The sequence below is a fragment of the Orycteropus afer genome, unplaced genomic scaffold, assembly GCF_000298275.1.
Source record: "Orycteropus afer afer isolate SDZICR_OR568_19922 unplaced genomic scaffold, OryAfe1.0 scaffold00462, whole genome shotgun sequence".
NCBI classification, from domain to species: Eukaryota; Metazoa; Chordata; class Mammalia; order Tubulidentata; family Orycteropodidae; genus Orycteropus; species Orycteropus afer.
In genome coordinates this window covers 1499953-1519664 of record NW_006922049.1, presented here as the reverse complement: position 1 = coordinate 1519664, position 19712 = coordinate 1499953, and the positions used below count along the sequence as shown (strand labels likewise).

Here is a 19712-nt window from a genome sequence, read left to right as displayed (position 1 = left end):
AAATTTTTCAAACAGCAATTCGTTACATCTCCCTCCTTGCAGAAGAACTACTAGATCCCATGATCTTTCAGTTAGTCCCCTCCAGACTCTAAAATTCTGTCTTTATGTCTATTTATATCTATGAACCCCCAAAAACCACTGTTGTAGAATCTATTTTGACTCATAGCGACCTTATAGGACAGAGTATAACTGCCCCCATAGGATTTCTAAGGCTATAAGTCTTTAAAGAAGCAGACTGCCACATCTTTCTCCCAGGGAACAGCTGGTAGTGTCAAATGCTGACCTTTTGATTAGCAGCCAAGTGCTAACCAATGGACCACCAGTGCTCCTGTCTCTAAGACAAACAATCATAGTTAAGTTAGAGCACCATGGAGGACTAAGGACAACAGCAAATACCATTTTAATGAATTGTGTTGTAAATGACTGTAACCCCATTAGCAGCTTTTATGGCCTGAATTTTAAATTTTCAAATAATGATTTAAATTCCAAATGAATTCGAATTTCTTCTTTCTCCTGAACTTGCCAAATGAATGCGTATCAAATGTTAGATGAACAGAAGCCTAAATGAGAAATCACTCCAGGCAACTGAGTTTCCATACCCTTGGAAAATATTTTCCTTTTCCCTTTTTTATTTATTTAATTTGCTACATTGATTTCTTTTTGTTCAGCCTTTTTTCCTCAGTTAAACATATATTTTTAATTATTATTCTCCATGTATGATTGGCTTAAGGCTAAATCAGAAAACAGGATGGATCTGGGCTATGACATTAACCTTCTCCACACTCTGAAGCTGATGCCAGAAGCTGTTCTCAATGCCTCTTCCCTCTGTTCCTGCTCGTTCTGTGTATTCCCTTCATCATTGCATGTTCTGCAAGATACTCACCTCTACTAATGTTTGCATATGACACTGCAAAGCTGCATGACCTTTTTCTAACATCTTTAGAGTAGCTGTATGAATATGGGTCTATTCTGTTATTAATAACCACTTACTACTCAACTAAGCATTACTATTCTTGTTGGGAATGTTAAATGAAAATAAAGGATCATTGTGAAATTTTATTTTTCTGCATTTATAATACATTTATCAAAATAACATGTTTGTTAGTCCTAGACAAAATTAGAAATGTTAGTGCAGATATAAAATCTATTTAAAGTTTAAGCACACTTGCTATTTATAAAGCATTTTTCTTTAGTAAAAGGTTTTTAAAATAGATTGCAGTCCTCTAAGAAATAAAGAAATTGACATATCTTTTCCTGTAGGTTTGTATAATAGAGAACTTCAGCTAATCTAAAGATTGACATTTTTTTTTTTTAATATTTTATCTTTGACATAATTTAACACTAAAAATATAATTTACCAGGAAATGTTATGCTTAATTGAATATTCCATAAAAAGCAGTTGAAAACTATATTTAAATTGTCTCCCCAAAAGCCTAGAAATGTGATGAAAAAAAAAAGAGCAAAAGCAAAAGAACAGCAAACTCTTTCAGAGAGTATCAATAACGCAAACTCCTTGATTGAGATCTAAATACAAAATGAGAGGAACAGAGAGACAGATAGACAGACATGAACAGACGACAGACAGCACGAGTCAGATACCCTCCTGTTCCACAGAGGACAGGAATGTGATGCCTTCACATTGCCTTGGTGTTTGCTTTGTGGCCAAGGCTTTCTGCCTTGGTGTTTATAACGTCTCTGTTTATTTTCCATTTCTAATAAGTACTGATTTAATTTTTGTGGGCTTGTTTTTTGTTTGTTTGTTTTTAAGAAAATACAAAAGGTAAAATGTACCAGAGAGGAGCCTTCTTGTAAGTATGAAGTAAAAATACTACTTTTGTAAGAAGGGTTAATGAATATCAATGGGAAAATATCATAAAGTTTAGATAAATATTTAATCTTAAGAGCATTTTAATTTTGTATGTTACTGTAGTCTACTAGGGTAAAAATGATAAATTATTCATGGACCCAAATAAGTGATCATGAAGATAGAATAGCCAGCTTTTAATAAGCAGTATTGTTTTCATTTATACAAACTGCTTTGTTTTGTTTTGTTTTTGTATGATGGGTTTTAAAAATGCCGAGAAATTCTTTGATATGTACCCTTTTAATATTGAGGACAGGAATTTAAGGTTCAACTCTAAGAATTACATGTTAGAAATTATTAATATAATACCTACAGTCATGAAAAATTATCCTGATACCAATGTGCCAGGAATAAAAAGCATACATCTATTGTCTCTTACTACAGGGAATGTTACCAGGTATATGTAGAAAGTGCACCCTCCCTTTTGAATATGTAGGTGCGCCTGCATGCACACCTGTATTGAGAGAAATTTGGGGCACCATCAGGAAAAAAAGTAAAAGGACTGATTTTGAAAATTAACTATATTTAAGCCAAATATACTCAAAATACTATGTATCACGTTAAATAAACATTTTTTACCTTACTGTTTTTACAGCCTTTTGATCAAGGAAGAATTCAGAAAATCTTCCATGCTATATGCAGTCGACTTCACACATTTAACAGATTCTCTTCTAAAGCTGCTAAATACTGATGAGAAATAGCTAACTCTCATAATTTTTGTTTAAACTATATCATAGTGTGTCCTGTTTTGTTGGCTGAGTAAAAGATTCTATTTGACACATTATAAAAATGGCCAGATGATACCATTTTCAACAGTGTGCATTGCTATCTGTGCTGGTACAGTGTAGATTCAATTACCTCTGACTGGTTTGATTAGCTCTTGATACTGAATAGCATTCAGCCTCCATTATTTTTATTCCCAAATAGGGAATTTCAGAGAATGTAACTAGATCCTTTATAGTATGTGGTCCATCTTAGTAGGTTATTGAAAATACATAAGTAAGTACTTTGAAAACATTGTATTTACTTATGCCTTTTATATAAGCTGTTTCTTGCAATCATTTCTCTTTTATACCTAAACATATTGATTTACTTATTCAGGTTGATATTGTAATTTGGGAGCCCTGGTGGTGCAACAGTTACGCGTCGGGCTGCTAACTGAAAGGTTGGCAGTTCAAACTTACCAGCAGGTCCTCGGGAGAAAAGGCCTGGTAATCTGCTCCCATAGGATTACAGCCTAGAAGACCCTGTGGGACAATACTCTCTCACATGAGGTCACCATGAGTCAAAAATTGACTTGATGGCAGCTAACAACAACAAAATACTTAATTTTTCAATTCAAGTTGTTTTGAAATTCTGAAAAGGAATTTGAACTCTTAAAGTAAGACACCCATCATTAGCTAGCCGTCTTAGTTCCTAAAGCCAGTCACTGCCTTAACACCTGTGCAAGACTGATGACTAAAAATAATTTGTCACCATAAACATTTAATTGGTACTAGATATAAGACCTGAAATAACGGTATGTGCTAAGTAAATATTAACAAATAGATAATGTTAGAAACCACATAATCCTCTGGGGATACCTGTTCACATGTGTGTGTGTGTGTGTGTGTGTGTAATTCAGAAAGGAGTAGGATAATATCTGTCTCTTATGTCTGCTCCTGCTCTCTAACTAGGGTCACTTTAACCCACAGGCTGGTCACCCTCCCTAACCCCTTTGCTAATGAGTGGTGGTCCTGCCCCCCTGGCTGGCAGGCCCACCCTTCTTCAGCAAGCTGCTGCCCAGGGAAATGTCACTTTATTATCTATGCTGCTTAATGAAGAAGGACTGGATATTAATTACTCCTGTGAAGATGGCCATTCTGCCTTGTATTCTGCTGCTAAGAATGGACATACAGGTAAAGATGGTGACATCTTATCTCATTATACTCACACTTGCAAAAGGATGAAGAGTTAGAAGCAATTGTAACTGTTGTTAATGAGCAACAGATTCATTTTGGGCTCAAGTTTTCTCTTACAGGTAGCAGTGAGTAATTTGTTTTTAGGAGCTTAAAGCTTTTTGTAAACATGACAAAATACAAATTATACACTCCTTAGTCAAATATGTTTTGTTGCAGCTAGTAAAACATGCATCTTTTCTTCACAATGAAATCTATTGTACATGTAGAAATGGTAAGTCTAGATCAGTAAAGCACATTTTAGAATAAAGCTCTCTATCTGTGATCACTTTGGTCATCACAAAATAGCCCAAATTTGTGGATTAGAAATAGCTGATGTATGATTCTAGCACATGCTGCAATGCAGTCAAATTTCAGTAGTTAGAAAAGGTCATGTGTCTGAAATTGTTCTGTCATTGGTATAATCTTGGTTATTTGGGTTTTTTAGGAGAATTGAGAAGCTGTGAAATGATAGTCTAAGTGACATATTGATGAAATGTGGGAATTAATCCTTGTTCCTTAAAATGCAAATTCTGCAGTCAAATGTATGAAGACATATGGTAGTATAGAAAAAGACATTATTTAACTGCAAATGCAAAGTCAAAAGGCGTTACAGGTGCCAGCCATATGATTGTAGATCAATTCAGTAATCTGGCTTCCTTAAAAGTTTTCAGAGCTTCACTGTGTTAGAGTGGACTGAATGGAAGATTCTAACAAGCTAAGAAGATGGCTCATTATCTTACAGTGCTTTGGAATTCTTCTTTACTTCAAAAGTCCTGTATGCATATTCTTTGCTACAGAGAAATTAAGTCTAGAAAGTAGCATGAGAAACATGACTTCTAGATGGTGTTTATGCCTGAGTTAGGGGATTTTCTGTGAGCTTTCTTTTATCCTCACCCACAGAATTAAGTACAGGATGGCCACCACACAGAAGCATTTTAAAGATTAAAATCAAATATCATAAAGTTAGAATTTAACTGTAAAGAATGTTATTTCAATTTGATGAACGGATTTACTTCTCCACTGAAAAACAGTATATTCTGGGACAGGCTGGTGGGAACGTCTGGTAAAGCTGTATCTGAATCCTGACATTCCTTTTACTCCAAACACACACACATGCATACACACAACCCCTAAACAATCATGTCTTGCTGAGTCTGGGGTATTATAATATGTCCTTGGGAAGATAGGCTGCCCTGTTCTATAAAATTGTCTATGAAGTCTTACATCCCCAGAATGGTCAGATGAGCTGTACAGGGGAGAGTTCCTTGGGTTCCGAATTTGTCTACAGCTTGCATAGAATTTGGCTCGTGCTAACTACAAGTGGCAAATTAAAATGGCTTTCTATTAAAATCCATAGACTGCGTGAGATTGCTGCTGAATGCAGAAGCCCAAGTCAATGCTGCTGATAAAAATGGCTTCACACCTTTGTGTGCTGCAGCTGCTCAGGGACATGGCAAGTAAGTGATGCTCTTCATGCTTTTGTGCTACAAAAAGAACCTCTTTTGATACTTTTATAAAAAGGTACACATTTTAGTTCTGGCTGAATGTATAAACAGGTGCTTAAAATCTTATGGCGAATAAGTTTACTCAACATAGGAGGGGATTTAAATTCAAAGTAGAGCCCCAGTCTTGCTCTTCTTAATGAAAAATGGTTGGATAGAGGGAAGTGAAAAAGAGAAATATCCTCTGCCTACACGTCACATAAATGAACTTAATTCTGGGAAAGATCATCTATTTCTAGTACGTTGTCATAGATAGGGTGATATAATTGAATGGTAAGGAATTGGTTTCCACCATTGCAACATCTTCGAAAAGCGTGTGTATGTGGTGTGTATAAGGAGCTCTGGTGGCATAGTGGATAAGGCATTTGGCTTCCAACCATAAGGTCAGTGGTTCGAACCCACCAGCTGCTCCATGGAAGGAAGATAGGGTGATCTACTTCCATAAAGATTTACAACCTTGGAAACCCAGTGGGGGTCACTATGAGTCAGAGGTTAGTGGTTCATACCCACCAGCCACTTCTTGGAAGGAAGATTGGGCAATCTACTTCTATAGAGACACTGTCTTGGAAACCCAAAGAGGAGTCACTATTAGTCGAATCAATTCCACAGCAGTGAGTTTGTTTTTTTTAATACACTAAAGGTTGGGCAATCTACTTCTGTAGTGATAACTCCTCAGAAACCCAAGGAGGAGTCACTATGAGTCAGATCCGACTCGACAGCAGTGAGTTTTTTTGATAATGGCATTAAAAAGAAAACATAGAATTACATTATTTGTAATAATCTTAACTCCCTAGAAGCAGTTTATTTAGTATTACATCTCAATTATGTTTCTTTTTAACCATTTAAAACAGCGGAGCAGGAGTTTATATACCGTAAGCACAACACCAAAAAGAGCCTATTCATTGAAGTGCTCATTACTTTAGCAGTTGGTTCTTCAGCAGCTTACTTAGTCAGTTGAATACAAGAATGAAGTTCAGTATTAAGAATTGTATTTTAATAATCAAATATCACATTGCATTGGGAAAATCTGCAAAAGACATCTTTAAGGTGTTAAGAAGCTAAGATGTGACTTTGAAGACTAAGGTGCATCTGACCCAAGCCAGGGTACTTTCAGTCACCTCATATGCATGTGAAAGCTGGTCAGTGAATAGGGAAGACCAAAGAAGAATGGTGAAGGATACCGAAAATACCATGGACTGCCAGAGGAACAAACAAATGTCCTGGAAGAAGTGGAGCCAGAATACTCCTTGGAAGCGAGAAGACTACTTGGTCATGCTGTCAGAAGGGATGATTCACTTTACCATGCTTGGCAAAGTGGAGGGTCAGAGGAGAAGGGGAAGGCCTGCAATGAGATGGACTGACACGGTGGCTGCAGTGACTGTGAGGATGGTGCAAGACCGGGCAGTGTTTCCTTCTGTTGTACATAGGGTCTCTGAGGCAGAGCCACCTCAACACTGCGTGACAACATCTTAATAATAAAATGTAGTCACTTGCTTCTTTTGTCCAGTTGCTGTCAAGTCAGTTCTGGTCTGGGCAACCCCATATGTGTCAGAGTAGAACTGCACTTCTCAGGGTCTTCAGTGACTGAGTTTTCAGAAGTAAATCACCAGGCCTTTCATCCGAGGCACCTCTGTGTTGACTGGAACCTCCAACCTTTCAGTTAGCACCTGAGTGCATAACTGTTTGCATCACCCAGGGACGCCAGAGGCTTGAATGGCTTTGCAAGAAGGGAGAACCTGGGAGATCCAGTGGTTGCATATGTGTGTATGATGCACGTCACATATATCTACATGTAACTGATTTTATTTAAAATCAACATACAAATTAATCAAATGCTGCCAAGGATAAAACATTCATCTAAGTTAAATAAATAAATTGTACTGTGAATTACTTCCTAATTGCTTATAGTTTAGTCTGCCTTGCTAAGTTTACTCTAAACTAATTTTACAAACTTAAATTCTGAGTGTTTGCCTAGTTCCAGTACGTGCCACGACGTCTTGGATTTAGCTCATTTCTTTCTTCCTTGATTCTCAGGCAGTGAGCTGAGCTTTGTCTTTTTCCTTGTAACTAGGCCCCCACAGGAGACGGCCTTCTGCTGTCTTTTCTTCACAAAGCCACCATTTTGTCTGCCTCTCACTGCCTTACATAGTGGAGCACAGAGTGCCCGGCTGTCTGTGCTGTTTATAATTATTTTCTCAAGTGAGTATCTCAGAATAACTCAGCAGCCCAACATTTTTAAAGGTTCAAATGATTTTGAACCACAAATAATATATATGTCAAGCACAGTTAAACCATTCATTCCAGTAAATCAAACAGATATCTAAGGACTCCAGTTTTACAAGCTGGTTACAGAGAAATTATCTAAACTAGGTTTTAGCACTTGATCTAAGCTTCTATTTTAAATTTTCATGGAAGTAATTAACTTTTGTGATGAAAATCTATTTTCTGGTCTCATTAAAATACTAAAACAAAATACAGTACCAGTTGTCATCAAGTTGACTCCAACTCATAGTGACTCACCCCTTCTTACAATACACTATCCATATAAGATCCGCAATATTTGAGATATATATGTCCATACACACACAGAGAGATACTGCATGTATATACATATATATGAGTGCAGAAATACTTTTGCATTTTTCTATATTTAGTATCTTGAGGAGGTGGTGCTCCAAAGGTGAAACTATTTGATTAACTATCATCTTGTGTTTAGGTGTGTGGAACTATTAATTGCATATCATGCTGACATTAACCATGCTGCTGATGGAGGACAGACACCTCTGTACCTGGCCTGTCAAAATGGAAATAAAGAATGTATTACACTCTTGTTGGAAGCTGGAACCAACCGAAATGCAAAAACCAGAGTGAGTACCAGTTTTGTGGGTTTTTTTCCATACACGCAATTTACAGTGTATCTGCAAAACTCTCAAGGTAGAAGAACAAAACTTGTTAAAACACGTAGCTTTGTTTTGTCTTACTTTTTGGATATTGGATTTGGAAAAGACTTGACTTCTGGTTGTGTCTCTTCTCTGCTAATTAAAGCCTTGTGCACTGGGCTAACCAGCCCTCTATCTTCCGAGCCTCCGATTATTCACCTGTAATAATCTGTTTTCTGTTTTCACAATTAGGAGAGATGATGTAGGTGAAGATTTTTATTCATTGAACATGATTTACTGAGCGCTAGCTGTTCTAGGGACTAGAGACACAGCAGTAAGTACAACAGCCCAGCCCATCATGGACCTTACACCCTAGCAAGGAGGGAAGAGTCTGCAACAAACATCTACCAAGAATTAGTTAGTCAGTTTAATGTTAAAAAAAAAAAAAAAATGATACAGAGAAAATAAAGAAGAGGAAAGGAGATGTCACCTGGAGTGGGGTAGGGGTGTTATTTGAGGAAGTAGTGAGAAACATGTCTGTGAAAATGTGACACTTGAGGCAAGACCTGAAGGAATGGGGGTGCAGGCCATGAAGAAGCAAAGGGAGGAGTGTTCAGGGCATGAGGAACAGAAGGGATACACTTGAAGACCAAAAAGTCGACATGCACCTTGTCTGACCAGACGCCGGGGATTCACGAGGCATTCAGGAGCTTCCACCATGATCACCTCTTCCGTGCATTCAGACTTTGTGTTATTGCACACTCCCAGAGTGTTACAAACAGTAATTACCCACCCACCACCCTTCAACATATTTCTGATGACACATAAGTGTTGACTTTACTTTCCTTTCCAGAGATCATCTGTACCTTAGGCCTCTTCATTTTTAATTTACCATACTGCATCCTGTTTGCAGAAAACATCCTTAAAATTTTCTTGCTAACATAAAAAGGCACATGATGTGTTTATAAGTTGCTCTTATATCCTGGTTTTTCTTAAGTAATTTTCCAAAATACAACCAGTAGTTTGTGGTATTCTCATGTGTGGTAGTTAAGGTTATGTGCCAGCTTGGCTGGGCCTGGTTTTGAGTGGTTGGGCAGCTGGATGTAGTGATTCTCCATAGTGAGATTAGTAATTAACTCCATGGTCGAGTCTACTGGAGCAGCTGAGTAGCAACTTTAGCGATGTGGTCTGCTTCCAGTATATTAGAAGCAACTTGGAGGAAGGTTTCTACCTTTTGGCACACTTGAATCCTACACGTAGCCAAGTTGTTATTCAGCAGACTGCCATGTTGTCTGCTGATCTTGGGACTGTTAATGGTACTTGAATCAATGGCCTGCTGTGTGGTTTGGTAATATAGGGACTGTGCCATTTTATTTGTCGACCTTGGGCTTGTTATCCTCAGCAGCCAGCAGCTGCCTGAGTGAAAAGATGCCTGCAGCTTCAGTGGGCCAGGAGCAAGAGGCAGAGCTAAAGCCCAAAGTTGAGGGGCTTTCACCCAACCCATGGAGCCTGGCACTTTGAACTCAGTCATCTAGCATCCCAAACTGTAAGAGAATAAACACCTGCTTGTTAAACCATTCCATTTGTGGTATATTACTGTTAGGGCAGCACTAGGTAACCAAAACACCATGGATATAATAACTAAAGTATATAGGGTTTCCATTTTAGTTCTTCTGCTAAAAATTTAAAAAGAACTAAAACATTCCTTCTATTTTTTTTTTTTTTTAAATCTGAGGGAATACTTTAGCTTTACAGTTCTTCTTGTGATATTATATTTTATCCAGGAAATCTATGCTGTTGCACACACTGATTATAAAATGGTACCTTACAGATGAAAAATAAATGAATTTTACATTACCGCATTGAGTGAAAAATTAGTACTACAACATACAAATTTAAGTTACATCCAGTACGCTAGAAACCATGGAAACTTGTGCTCTCTAGCAAGGATTGATGAGCTGAACAAAATCTTTAGAGGTACAGAGGTTTGAGAATACAGTGAGGAACTGTAAAATTGATAGAGGACATAAAGGGGATAATTATTTCATGTGTATTTAATAAAAGAGTATCAAATGAGAAAAGAAGATTGAAAGCTTTTTCAAGAGGCCTGCATGACCTTTGTAAGGTAAATTAGGGGACGATGAGAGAACTTCTACTCTGGCATCTATAGAAGACTGGTGCCCAAATACAGGCATGCCCAGCTCCAGGAACAATAAGCCATGAAACTGCTCTACTTGACTGGTGCACAAGGAACCTACTCAGTGTTCTTCTTACTGCCTAGCACAGCTTTAGCTAATGATGAGATGATTCAATGTGAATTTAGATTAGTACCATGTATGTCTTTCTCTCTTCCTCTCTTACCCATATATAGACACAGTTTTCTGTAGTTCACAGAAATACATTTAGTAAAGCATTATGAAATAATACGTTTTTTAAAAAAATACAGCAAAGGAAAAATTGAGGCGGAAAGATAAAATAACGCCAAAATCAACAAAATATGCTCAGATCTTTTACAAAAATTAAGAAAACTAATGAAGTTGGGTGCTTAAAAAGAGGGCAGACTCATCTCTACCTGAAAACTATAGACTACAAATGGAACCAAGATTTTCCTAGAATAGGGGTTCTTAAACTTTGGTACATCAGAATCCCCAGAAAGCTTGTTAAAACAGATTGTGACATCCCAGCCCCAGAGTTTCTGATTGGTTCTGTCTGGGCTGGGACTCAATAATTTGCGTCTCTAAGTTCCCAAATGATGCTGATGCTGCTAGTCTGAAGATGACAGTTTGAGAATGCCTTTCGAAAATAGTGTGCCTCTGTTCTACCAATCAATTAAGTGGGTGCTAGAGTCTTCAAAGAAATATATTACAGAGAATAAGCCCGATAATTTTAGTTGGAACATTTTTGGAGCTTGTATTTATCAATATCCCATTGAATAGTTAACAGAGGCACATAAAAACTGGTGAGATTTTTTTGACATTGTTTTTCTTTCATTTCCACCTTTTCCTTGTTATATAGAAACTTTGCTGTTGGAATGGCTGGCATAAAATTTTAAGATAACTAATGCTGGAACAATGCCCTATAAGTAAAACTAGCTTATAACAGTATTCTTTTAGTATAATAGGAGCTCTGGTAGCGTAGTACCTAAGGCACTTGACTGCTAACCAGAAGGCTGGCGGTTCAAACCCACCAGCCACTACTCAGAAGGAAGATGGGGCAATCTACTTCCATAGTGATACTGCCTGGGAAACCCAAGGAGGTGTCGCTGTGAGTCGAGGCCAACTCAACGGCACATAACAACAACAACAACAATAACAACAACAACAACAACACATGGATATATACTTTTAAGAATCTTCCTTTAAAAAATATTTTGTTGTGTTTTAGGTAAAAGTTTATACAAGTTTAGGTAAAAGTTCCCATTTAACAATTTTCATACAAATTGTTCTGTAATGTTGGTTACATTTTTTTTTTTTTTTACAACGTCAGCACTCTCATTATTTCCTTTCTGTTTGTTCTGTTTCCATTAATCTAGCTTCCCTTCCCATCCTTACCTTTTCATCTTTGCTTTAGATAAGTGTTCACCATTTGATGTCATATAGTTGATTATTTAAGGGAGCACAGTACTCCTGGGTGATACTGTATTTTATAAGCTAATCTATTATTTGGATGAAAGGTGACCTCTGAGAGTGGCTTTAGTTGTAAGTTCAAAGGGTATCTTAGGGTGATTGTCTCAGGGGTTCCTCTAATCTTTATTAGTCCAGTCCTGGCCTTTTTTAGGAATTTTAATTTTGTTCTACATTTTTCTCCCATTCTATCCAAGATCTCCTATTGTGTCCCTGGCTAGAAGAGTTGGTAGTGGTAGTCAGTTCTTCCATCTAGTTCTTCTGGTCTCAGGCTACATGAGGCTGTAGTTCATGGGTCATATTAGCCTTGTGGACTAGTTTCTTCTTTGAGTCTTTAGTTACCTTCATTCTTTTTCACTCCCAACAAGTAGAGACCAATAGTTGAATCTTAGATTGCAACTCACAAGCTTTTAAGATGCCAGATGCTGCTCCCCAAAGTAGAATGTGGAACATTTTCTTTATGATGTGTACTGTGCCAATTGACCAAGTCATCCCATGAGACTATGGTCCAAAACCTTTCAACCCAGTAACCCAGTCCCATGCAATATTTGGATACATCTAGGAAGTCTGTTTCACTCTGTCCCATATGTGCTTTATTATATATATGGATATATATACAGTACACACAAACATGTATATGTGTGTGTGTTTATGTGTGTGTGTGTGTGTGTATACACATGTATATGTATGTATATATATATATATACACACACATATAACATGTATATGTATGTATATATATATACACACACATATATGTATGTATATGTATATATGTAGGAGCTCTGGTAGCATAGTGCTTAAGGCACTTGACTGCTAACCAGAAGGCTGGCAGTTCAAACCCACCAGCCACTCCTCAGAAGGAAGGTTGGGCAATCTACTTCCGTAGTGATACTGCCTCGGAAACCGAAGGAGGGGTCACTATGAGTTGGGGCCGACTCGATGGCACATAACAACAACAACAACAACATATATATATATATATATATATATATATATATATATATACACACACCAGGAGCATTTCTGGAAGTTCTCTGTCAATATACTGCTACAACCATTTTTTAAATTATCTTCAGCAAGTTTTTACTTGCATGTGATATTAATGATATTGTTCAATAATTTCTACATTCTATACAGCAGTATATTGACAAAGAATTTCCAGAAATGCAAACTAGATTCAGAGATACCACTGCTGATGTCTGATGGATCTTGGCTGAACACAGAGAATACTAGAAAGATGTTTACTTGTGTTTTATTGACTATGCAAAAGCATTTGATTGTGTGGATCATAACAAATTATGGATAGCATTGAGAAGAATGGGAATTCCAGAACACTTAATTGTGCTTATGAGGAATCTGTACATAGACCAGGAGGCTGTTGTTCAAACAAAACAAGGGGATGCTGAATGGTTTAAAATCAGGAAAGGAGTGTGTCAGGGTTGTATCCTTCCACCATACTTAGTCAATCTGTATGCTGAGTGAATAATCTGAGAAGCTGGACTATATGAAGAAGAATGTGGCATCAGGATTAGAGGAAGACTCATTATTTTTGTAGACTTTTTGTTTTCATTTACCTTCATCAAGTTGTGCAAACTTCACTCATATTGAATATTGCCTTTCTTGTCACCACAGATGATAAGTGGCTGCTGTCTAGAAATTGATTCCTCTCCCTCCCTCTTCTATCCCTCAAAGAAAAAAAAAGTGACCAAACTCAATGCCGTGGAGTCTATTCCAACTCATAGCAACCCCCATTGGGTTTCTGAGGCAGTAAATCTTTATGGAAGTAGATGGCCCAGTCTTCCTTCCGTGGAGGGAACCGGCAACCTTCTGGTTAGCAGTCAAATGCCTTAGGCACTACACCACCAGAGCTTCTTTCCTCCTATCCCTAGTAACCATCAAAGAACATTGCTTTGTGTGTATATACCTATTCTCAACTTTTTGTATTTGTCTTTTTGTGATTGACTTTTTTCATTCACATAATGTCCTCCAGATTCATCTCTGTTATAAAATATTTTGCACACTCATTTTATTCTACTATATGTTTGTACAATAATTTGTTTATCTGTTTTTCCATTGATGGGCACGCAAAAACGGCAAGGAGGCCACATGTTCTGACCTCTTCTAATCCCACAAGAGGAAGACAGGATTACCAGCAGTAACACAAGGCCTATTCCTACAAGGCCAGACATGCTGCCTCCCTCCAGCCCTTTCTCCAACCATTCCTCCCAAAGCACCACCACCTCTCTCCTGGGTTCGATAATTCGCTGCAGTGGCCACACAGAACTCACAGATTATGGAGTTTATTGGGGAAGCATCAGGCTACAATTCAAGCTCAGGAAAAACGCTCAGTCTCTCTCCTAACCCACCGTCCCTCAGCCAACAGTCTCTCACAGTCTTTTTCCCAGCAGTGCTGGTCCCTCGGTGTCTCACTCAGCAATGCGTGTCTCTTGCACCTCTTTCCCAGCAGCACGTGTCTCTTTCCAGGGTGCGTGTCTCTTTCAGCAGCACATCTTCCTCAACCAGCAGTCTGAGAGAGTTCTGCCTCCAGCAGGCCTCCTTTTGAGCCCTGCAGGGTGGTCAAACTAGCCAATTATAGCATCAGAACTCTAAGCACCTGAGAGAGAGATTGGGCACCTCCCAGAACATTGTTTTGTGCCATGCCCAACAGAAATACTCCAGGTGGACAACTTCAGCAATCAGGAGCTCCTCAGTTGCTCATAGAAAATCCCACCTTGGAGTTTACAAAGACTTATGGGTAGAAAAGCCACACTAAGTAATTTACTACACCGCAGGCACTTAGGTTGTTTCCATCTTTTTGCTATTGTGAATCATGCTGCAATGAATATAGGTGTGAGCTCTGGTGGCACAGGCATTTGACTGCTAACCAGAAAGCTGGCGGTTCAAACCTACCAGCCACTCCTTGGAAGGAAGACTGGACAATCTACTTCCATAGAGATACCGTTTCAGAAACCTAAGGAGGGGTCTGTCTCTATGAGTCAAATCGACTTGATGGCAGTGAGTTTGATTTGGTTTTGGTATATCTATTGGTGTTAAAAATCTCTTTATGCTAATGTTTATTCTCTTCCTTGGTATTAAATTTAGCTTTTGGTTTACCATACACAGTTTCAACTAAGGTCTTGGGTAATGCCTGCTCAGTTCAGATGGTTAACTTTTAGGCAGAAATCTTCACAGAACAGCAAACTTAAGTCACAGAAATGGACTGATAGAGGTCAAGGAACTTTTCCTTAGCTCATGTGCTACATTAAGGATTGTAATGCCTGCTTCTTCCAGCTCAGTGTCTATGTCCAAGAGCCTTTAGAGGTGAACTTTAAACAACACTTTTCTCAATGTTAATGTTATAATCAATTTTTTCCCCTGGTCACTTTGTTTTCAGGATGGCTGGACACCAGTTCATGCAGTTGTGGACACTGGTGATGTAGATAGCCTCAAGATCCTTATGTACCACAGAGCACCAGTTTGTGGAGAAGGGCTGAACAAGGAGTCTAAGTCGGGTGTCTTTGACTTGGATGGAGGAGAAGCAAGTCCTGAAGGCACAGCCAAGCCTGTTATTCCTGCAGACCTCATTAACCATGCCGACCGGGAAGGCTGGACTGCTGCCCACATTGCTGCTTCCAAAGGTTTTAAGGTGCGTCTGCTAGCAGCTGGCCTCATCCTACCATTGTAATTTGATGAATGGCAAAGTTGTCTGCTATTGACCAAGCATATTTAAATTGAATAATTGGAAATGGAGTGATGTCATGACAGGGGATTATTAGCTACCAGGATAAACTGACCTTTTTCCCATCCAGAAGATATTTGTAGTCCAGGGAATAAGAGACTTTTCATAAAATCATTTTATTTAGTCTTTGTCAGTAAAAAATGTGAGGATAATTTCAAATATTTTACCTTATTAACAGTTAGCAGAAGAAGATTGGTATTGATTTGGTCCATTGGGTTGTTTATTTCGGTACACTGCTTAAAGGTGGGGCCAGGACCCACACCTGAGCTGTGGACTTGACACTCTTCCCTGTGTCCTGAGCTGCCACATTTATGAGCTCCCTGTGCTCTCTTACTGACATGTAAGAGGGAGCTGTAGTTTTTACTCATCAGTTAGAGTAAAAAAATAATCTGATTCCCAAGTAAATAGCATAGTATGTCATTCAGTCATGCCGCTCTTTCTGTTTAGATCATGTTAACAATATTAATACATAGTGCAGGAGCTCTGGTAGCGTGGTGACTAAGGTATTTGACTGCTAACGAGAAGGCTGGTGGTTCAAACCCACCAGCCATTCCTCGGAAGAAGATTGGGCAATCTACTTCAGTAGTAATACTGCCTTGGAAATCCAAGGAGGGGTCACTATGAGTTCGATCCGAATTGACAGCAGTGAGTTTGGTGTGGTTGGGTTTAATGTGTAATGCCTAAAGCATTTGGCTGTTAACCAGAAGGCTGGTGGTTCAAACCCACCAACCACTCCTCAGAAGGAAGGTTGGGCAATCTACTTGTTTCTGCCATCAGGTTGCTTTTAGTCCAGTGGTAGGAATGAGAAATACAAGAGAAGCGTAGGTTAAGAGAAGCACCAAAAAAAATTAACACAAGAGTAACAGACATGTAGTTGATACAGTATAAAAATTGTGATTGTGCATAAAATACCAGAAACCAACCAAACCAAATTCACTGCTGTCGAGTCGGATCCGACTCGTAGCGACCCCTCCTTGGGTTTCTGAGGCAGTATCACTACAGAAGTAGATCGCCACATCTTCCTTCCGAGGAGTGGCTGGTGGGTTTGAACCGCCAGCCTTCTGGTTAGCAGTCAAATGCCTTAGGCACAACACATTTATTTCAGAGGGCAGAGTTGCAGGAATGTGAAGACCAGGAATGGCTCATGTGGTGGAGATAGAAATTATTATGGCCTTTGTAGGGTGGATTAAGTTTCCCACTCCTGAAGAGAGAGCAGTTCAGGTGAAAGCAGCAGGAACAAAGGTGTGGAAGCAGGGAGGTGGAGAACAGTTGAACTAGTAAGGAGCAGTAAGAAATAAGACCAGACTGGGAGTTTAGTGATAAAGCATGGCATATGGGACCTTCTGTGCCATATTAAGGAATTAATTCAGTAGGCAAATAAAGCCATTGAAAGGTTTTACACAGAGGAGCTAAATAATTGGTTCTACACCTAAAATGAAGGAGCTCTGGTAGCACAGTGCTAAGGCATCTGACTGCTGACTAGAAGGTTGGTGGTTCAAACCCATCAGGTACTCTGTGGAAGCAAAACTGGGCAATCTACTCCCATAAAGATTTACCGCCTTGGAAACCCAGTGGGGTCACTATTAGTTGGAATCGACTCAATGGCAGTTTTTTTTTTTTTTTAATCTAAAATGAAGAATTTAACAATCATATTTCAAAGACTGGAGTTATAAAAATATTATTGGCAGAAGAGATAGACTAGGTGAAAGATGACAGCAGTGAATGTGATGAGAGCTATTGAGGACTAGAACTGCCCAGGAGTTGAGCACTGATTACATATGGGAAGTGAGGGAGCTGAGAAGAACGATTGTAGTGACATTTTTGGGAAAAGAAAAGGAAGCAAGCACCACTGTGATCAAGAAGATGGAATGGGATTTGGGACATGCTGAGTTTAAGTGCCATGAATTGTTCATCCAAATGGGAAGAGCTGGAAATGATTTTTTTTTGGAGCGCCTGGTTGAGCAATTTCCTGTTGTGATCAATAGCAGAATTGTTCATTTTGGATTCAGATTTTAAAAACTAAGAAAGAGAAAAGATAATTCAATTCAATGATGGATGTATTATTTATTAGCAGTATACTTTGTCCATTTTACCCTTAAATAACAAAAACAAAAGGTCTCGTAACTTGGTATATTTCATATTGCTTTAAATGGAATGCAATTGCATTTGATATCAAAGTCTTTAGGAGACAGAGATGGGAAATGTGAGAAGTTTAATTCTGAAAATACAGCTTGTCTACGGCAGTGAATTTCACTTAATGGTACAGAGTGCATGGGAAAGGTAGATTGCAACCTGCCTCTACCATCTTCCGGAAAATCTCTGAGTGTAACGTGAGATGTTACTGACGGGAGTGGATCGTGCATGCACTTGGCCTGGAGGCAAATAAAACAAAAACCAAACCCCTGAGCTTCACTGGTCAGGGTTTGAGGTAGAGAAGAGCCTACTCTCCAGGGCTGCATTTTTCTACAGTTTAGGTGCTCTAGTGACACTGTGGGTAAGGCTGCTAACCAAAGGTTGGTGGTTTGAACCCACCAGCCACTCTGCAGGAGAAAGACAAGGCAATCTGCTTCTGTAAATATGTACAGCCTTGGAAGCCTTATGGGGGTCCCTATGACTCAGAATCTACTCGATGGTGGAGGGTTTGGTTTGGTCTTTGAGTCCTGGGACTTTTATGATCAATGATGGTATCATCATCGATGCTTAGGCCCCTGGCATCCCATGCATACTCAGACATTGTTGAGTGACTCTCCCGTGACGCCTCACTATAAGAAGTATAAGAGGAATTTTAGACAAGAAAATAGAGGTTTTTAAAAGTGAGCATGACTGACAACATTCTTACACTCCTGAGCTATTACAATGTTAGATATTTTAGCCCTGGGTGGATATTTAATCTTCCAGTCTATTCTAACCATTTTATGATTAGGGCATTTAAGCGCTAAAGGTTTAAGTCATACCTAGCTAGAACAAAGCCCAGACTGCCTGAATCTATTGCTCTTCACACTATACCATTCTGCTTGCCTTCCTGATGGAATGTATTGGGATACATTTTTGCATCATTTGGTTTTGTGTATATTCTGATTGAAATAGTTCTCAAGAAAGACAATCCAGTTAAAACCAAATTGCTAAGGCCAATTTTCTGAAAACAAATTATGAATCTGAATTAACCATTGATTGGTAAAAAAGATTATACACTGACCACAAGTAGAACTTAAAAAACAAAACAAAACACTTTTTTCTGTTGACAGTATCATGTTTGTGTTTAATTTTCATGAGGTGGTAGTATCAATCACTACCCACGAGGAAGATGACTATAGCTTCCACATTGCTTTCAATAAAGAATTGTGGAATTTCAGAGCTTGAGTGGATATTATAGCTCATCCAGTCCAACCTGATGTTGGAGATGAAGAAACTGAGTCTTGGAAATGGTGTAACTAATTTCCCAAGGTTGATTCATAGAAGATCAGATTCTCAAATCAGTGCTTTTACCATTTTAGTCTTTGGTCTTTTTCCCAGTGGTTTAGAAACGTATATACATCTTCATCTAGTGTTTTGTACAAGGAGTACCTTTCTCTATAGCTGGGCTGTGACTACTCCAGAGAGACTGTTGAACTAATCATTGAGGATAAATCTTTTTTTTAGTCACTTGGTGTGAAGAGAAAGGATTTCTTACTCAGCCTCTCTGCTCTGTCACGAGACTTGATGTGTCAAGTTATACAACAGGAAGAAATTCAAGAGATTGGATTTGAACATCTCTGTTGAAGTTCTCAGGGATTTTTTATTTGATCAACCACTTCTGTTTTTGCCTACACAAGGGGATTTTAATTCTAGATTATATATTGCCTGAGGAAGTGGCTTCCTACACTCGTGCTCTTCCTCATTCTCTCTGGGTTTATCACGATAACTGTTTAATGCAGACCTTCCTTTGGCTTCCAGAATGCTGACGCTTGCTTCTACTTCTGCTTCATTGACCAGACTTTCTCTCCTTATTTTTTTTTTTTTTGTTTTGTTTCTCCTCTGTTGCTTTTTAACTTTAAGTAACTCCCAAACTTAATTCTTAGCGCTGTGTTCCTATTTTTTTTTTTTATTAGGATTTGGGTGAAGATTTACAGAGTAAATTCACTTTTCATACAGCAGTTCACATATACTTTGTCTCATGTCATTG

The 19712-nt window shown here is 38.6% G+C and overlaps 1 protein-coding gene across 1 annotated transcript in view; it reads left to right on the top strand.

The window, feature by feature from the left end:
- The window catches only part of CTTNBP2 (cortactin binding protein 2), a 253837-nt gene that overhangs the window by 112281 nt on the left and 121844 nt on the right, over positions 1 to 19712 (top strand). Inside the window, 4 exon segments of the mRNA XM_007954509.1 lie at positions 3559 to 3762; positions 5162 to 5261; positions 8023 to 8173; positions 15206 to 15457. Coding sequence (XP_007952700.1) covers positions 3559 to 3762; positions 5162 to 5261; positions 8023 to 8173; positions 15206 to 15457 — 707 coding nt within the window.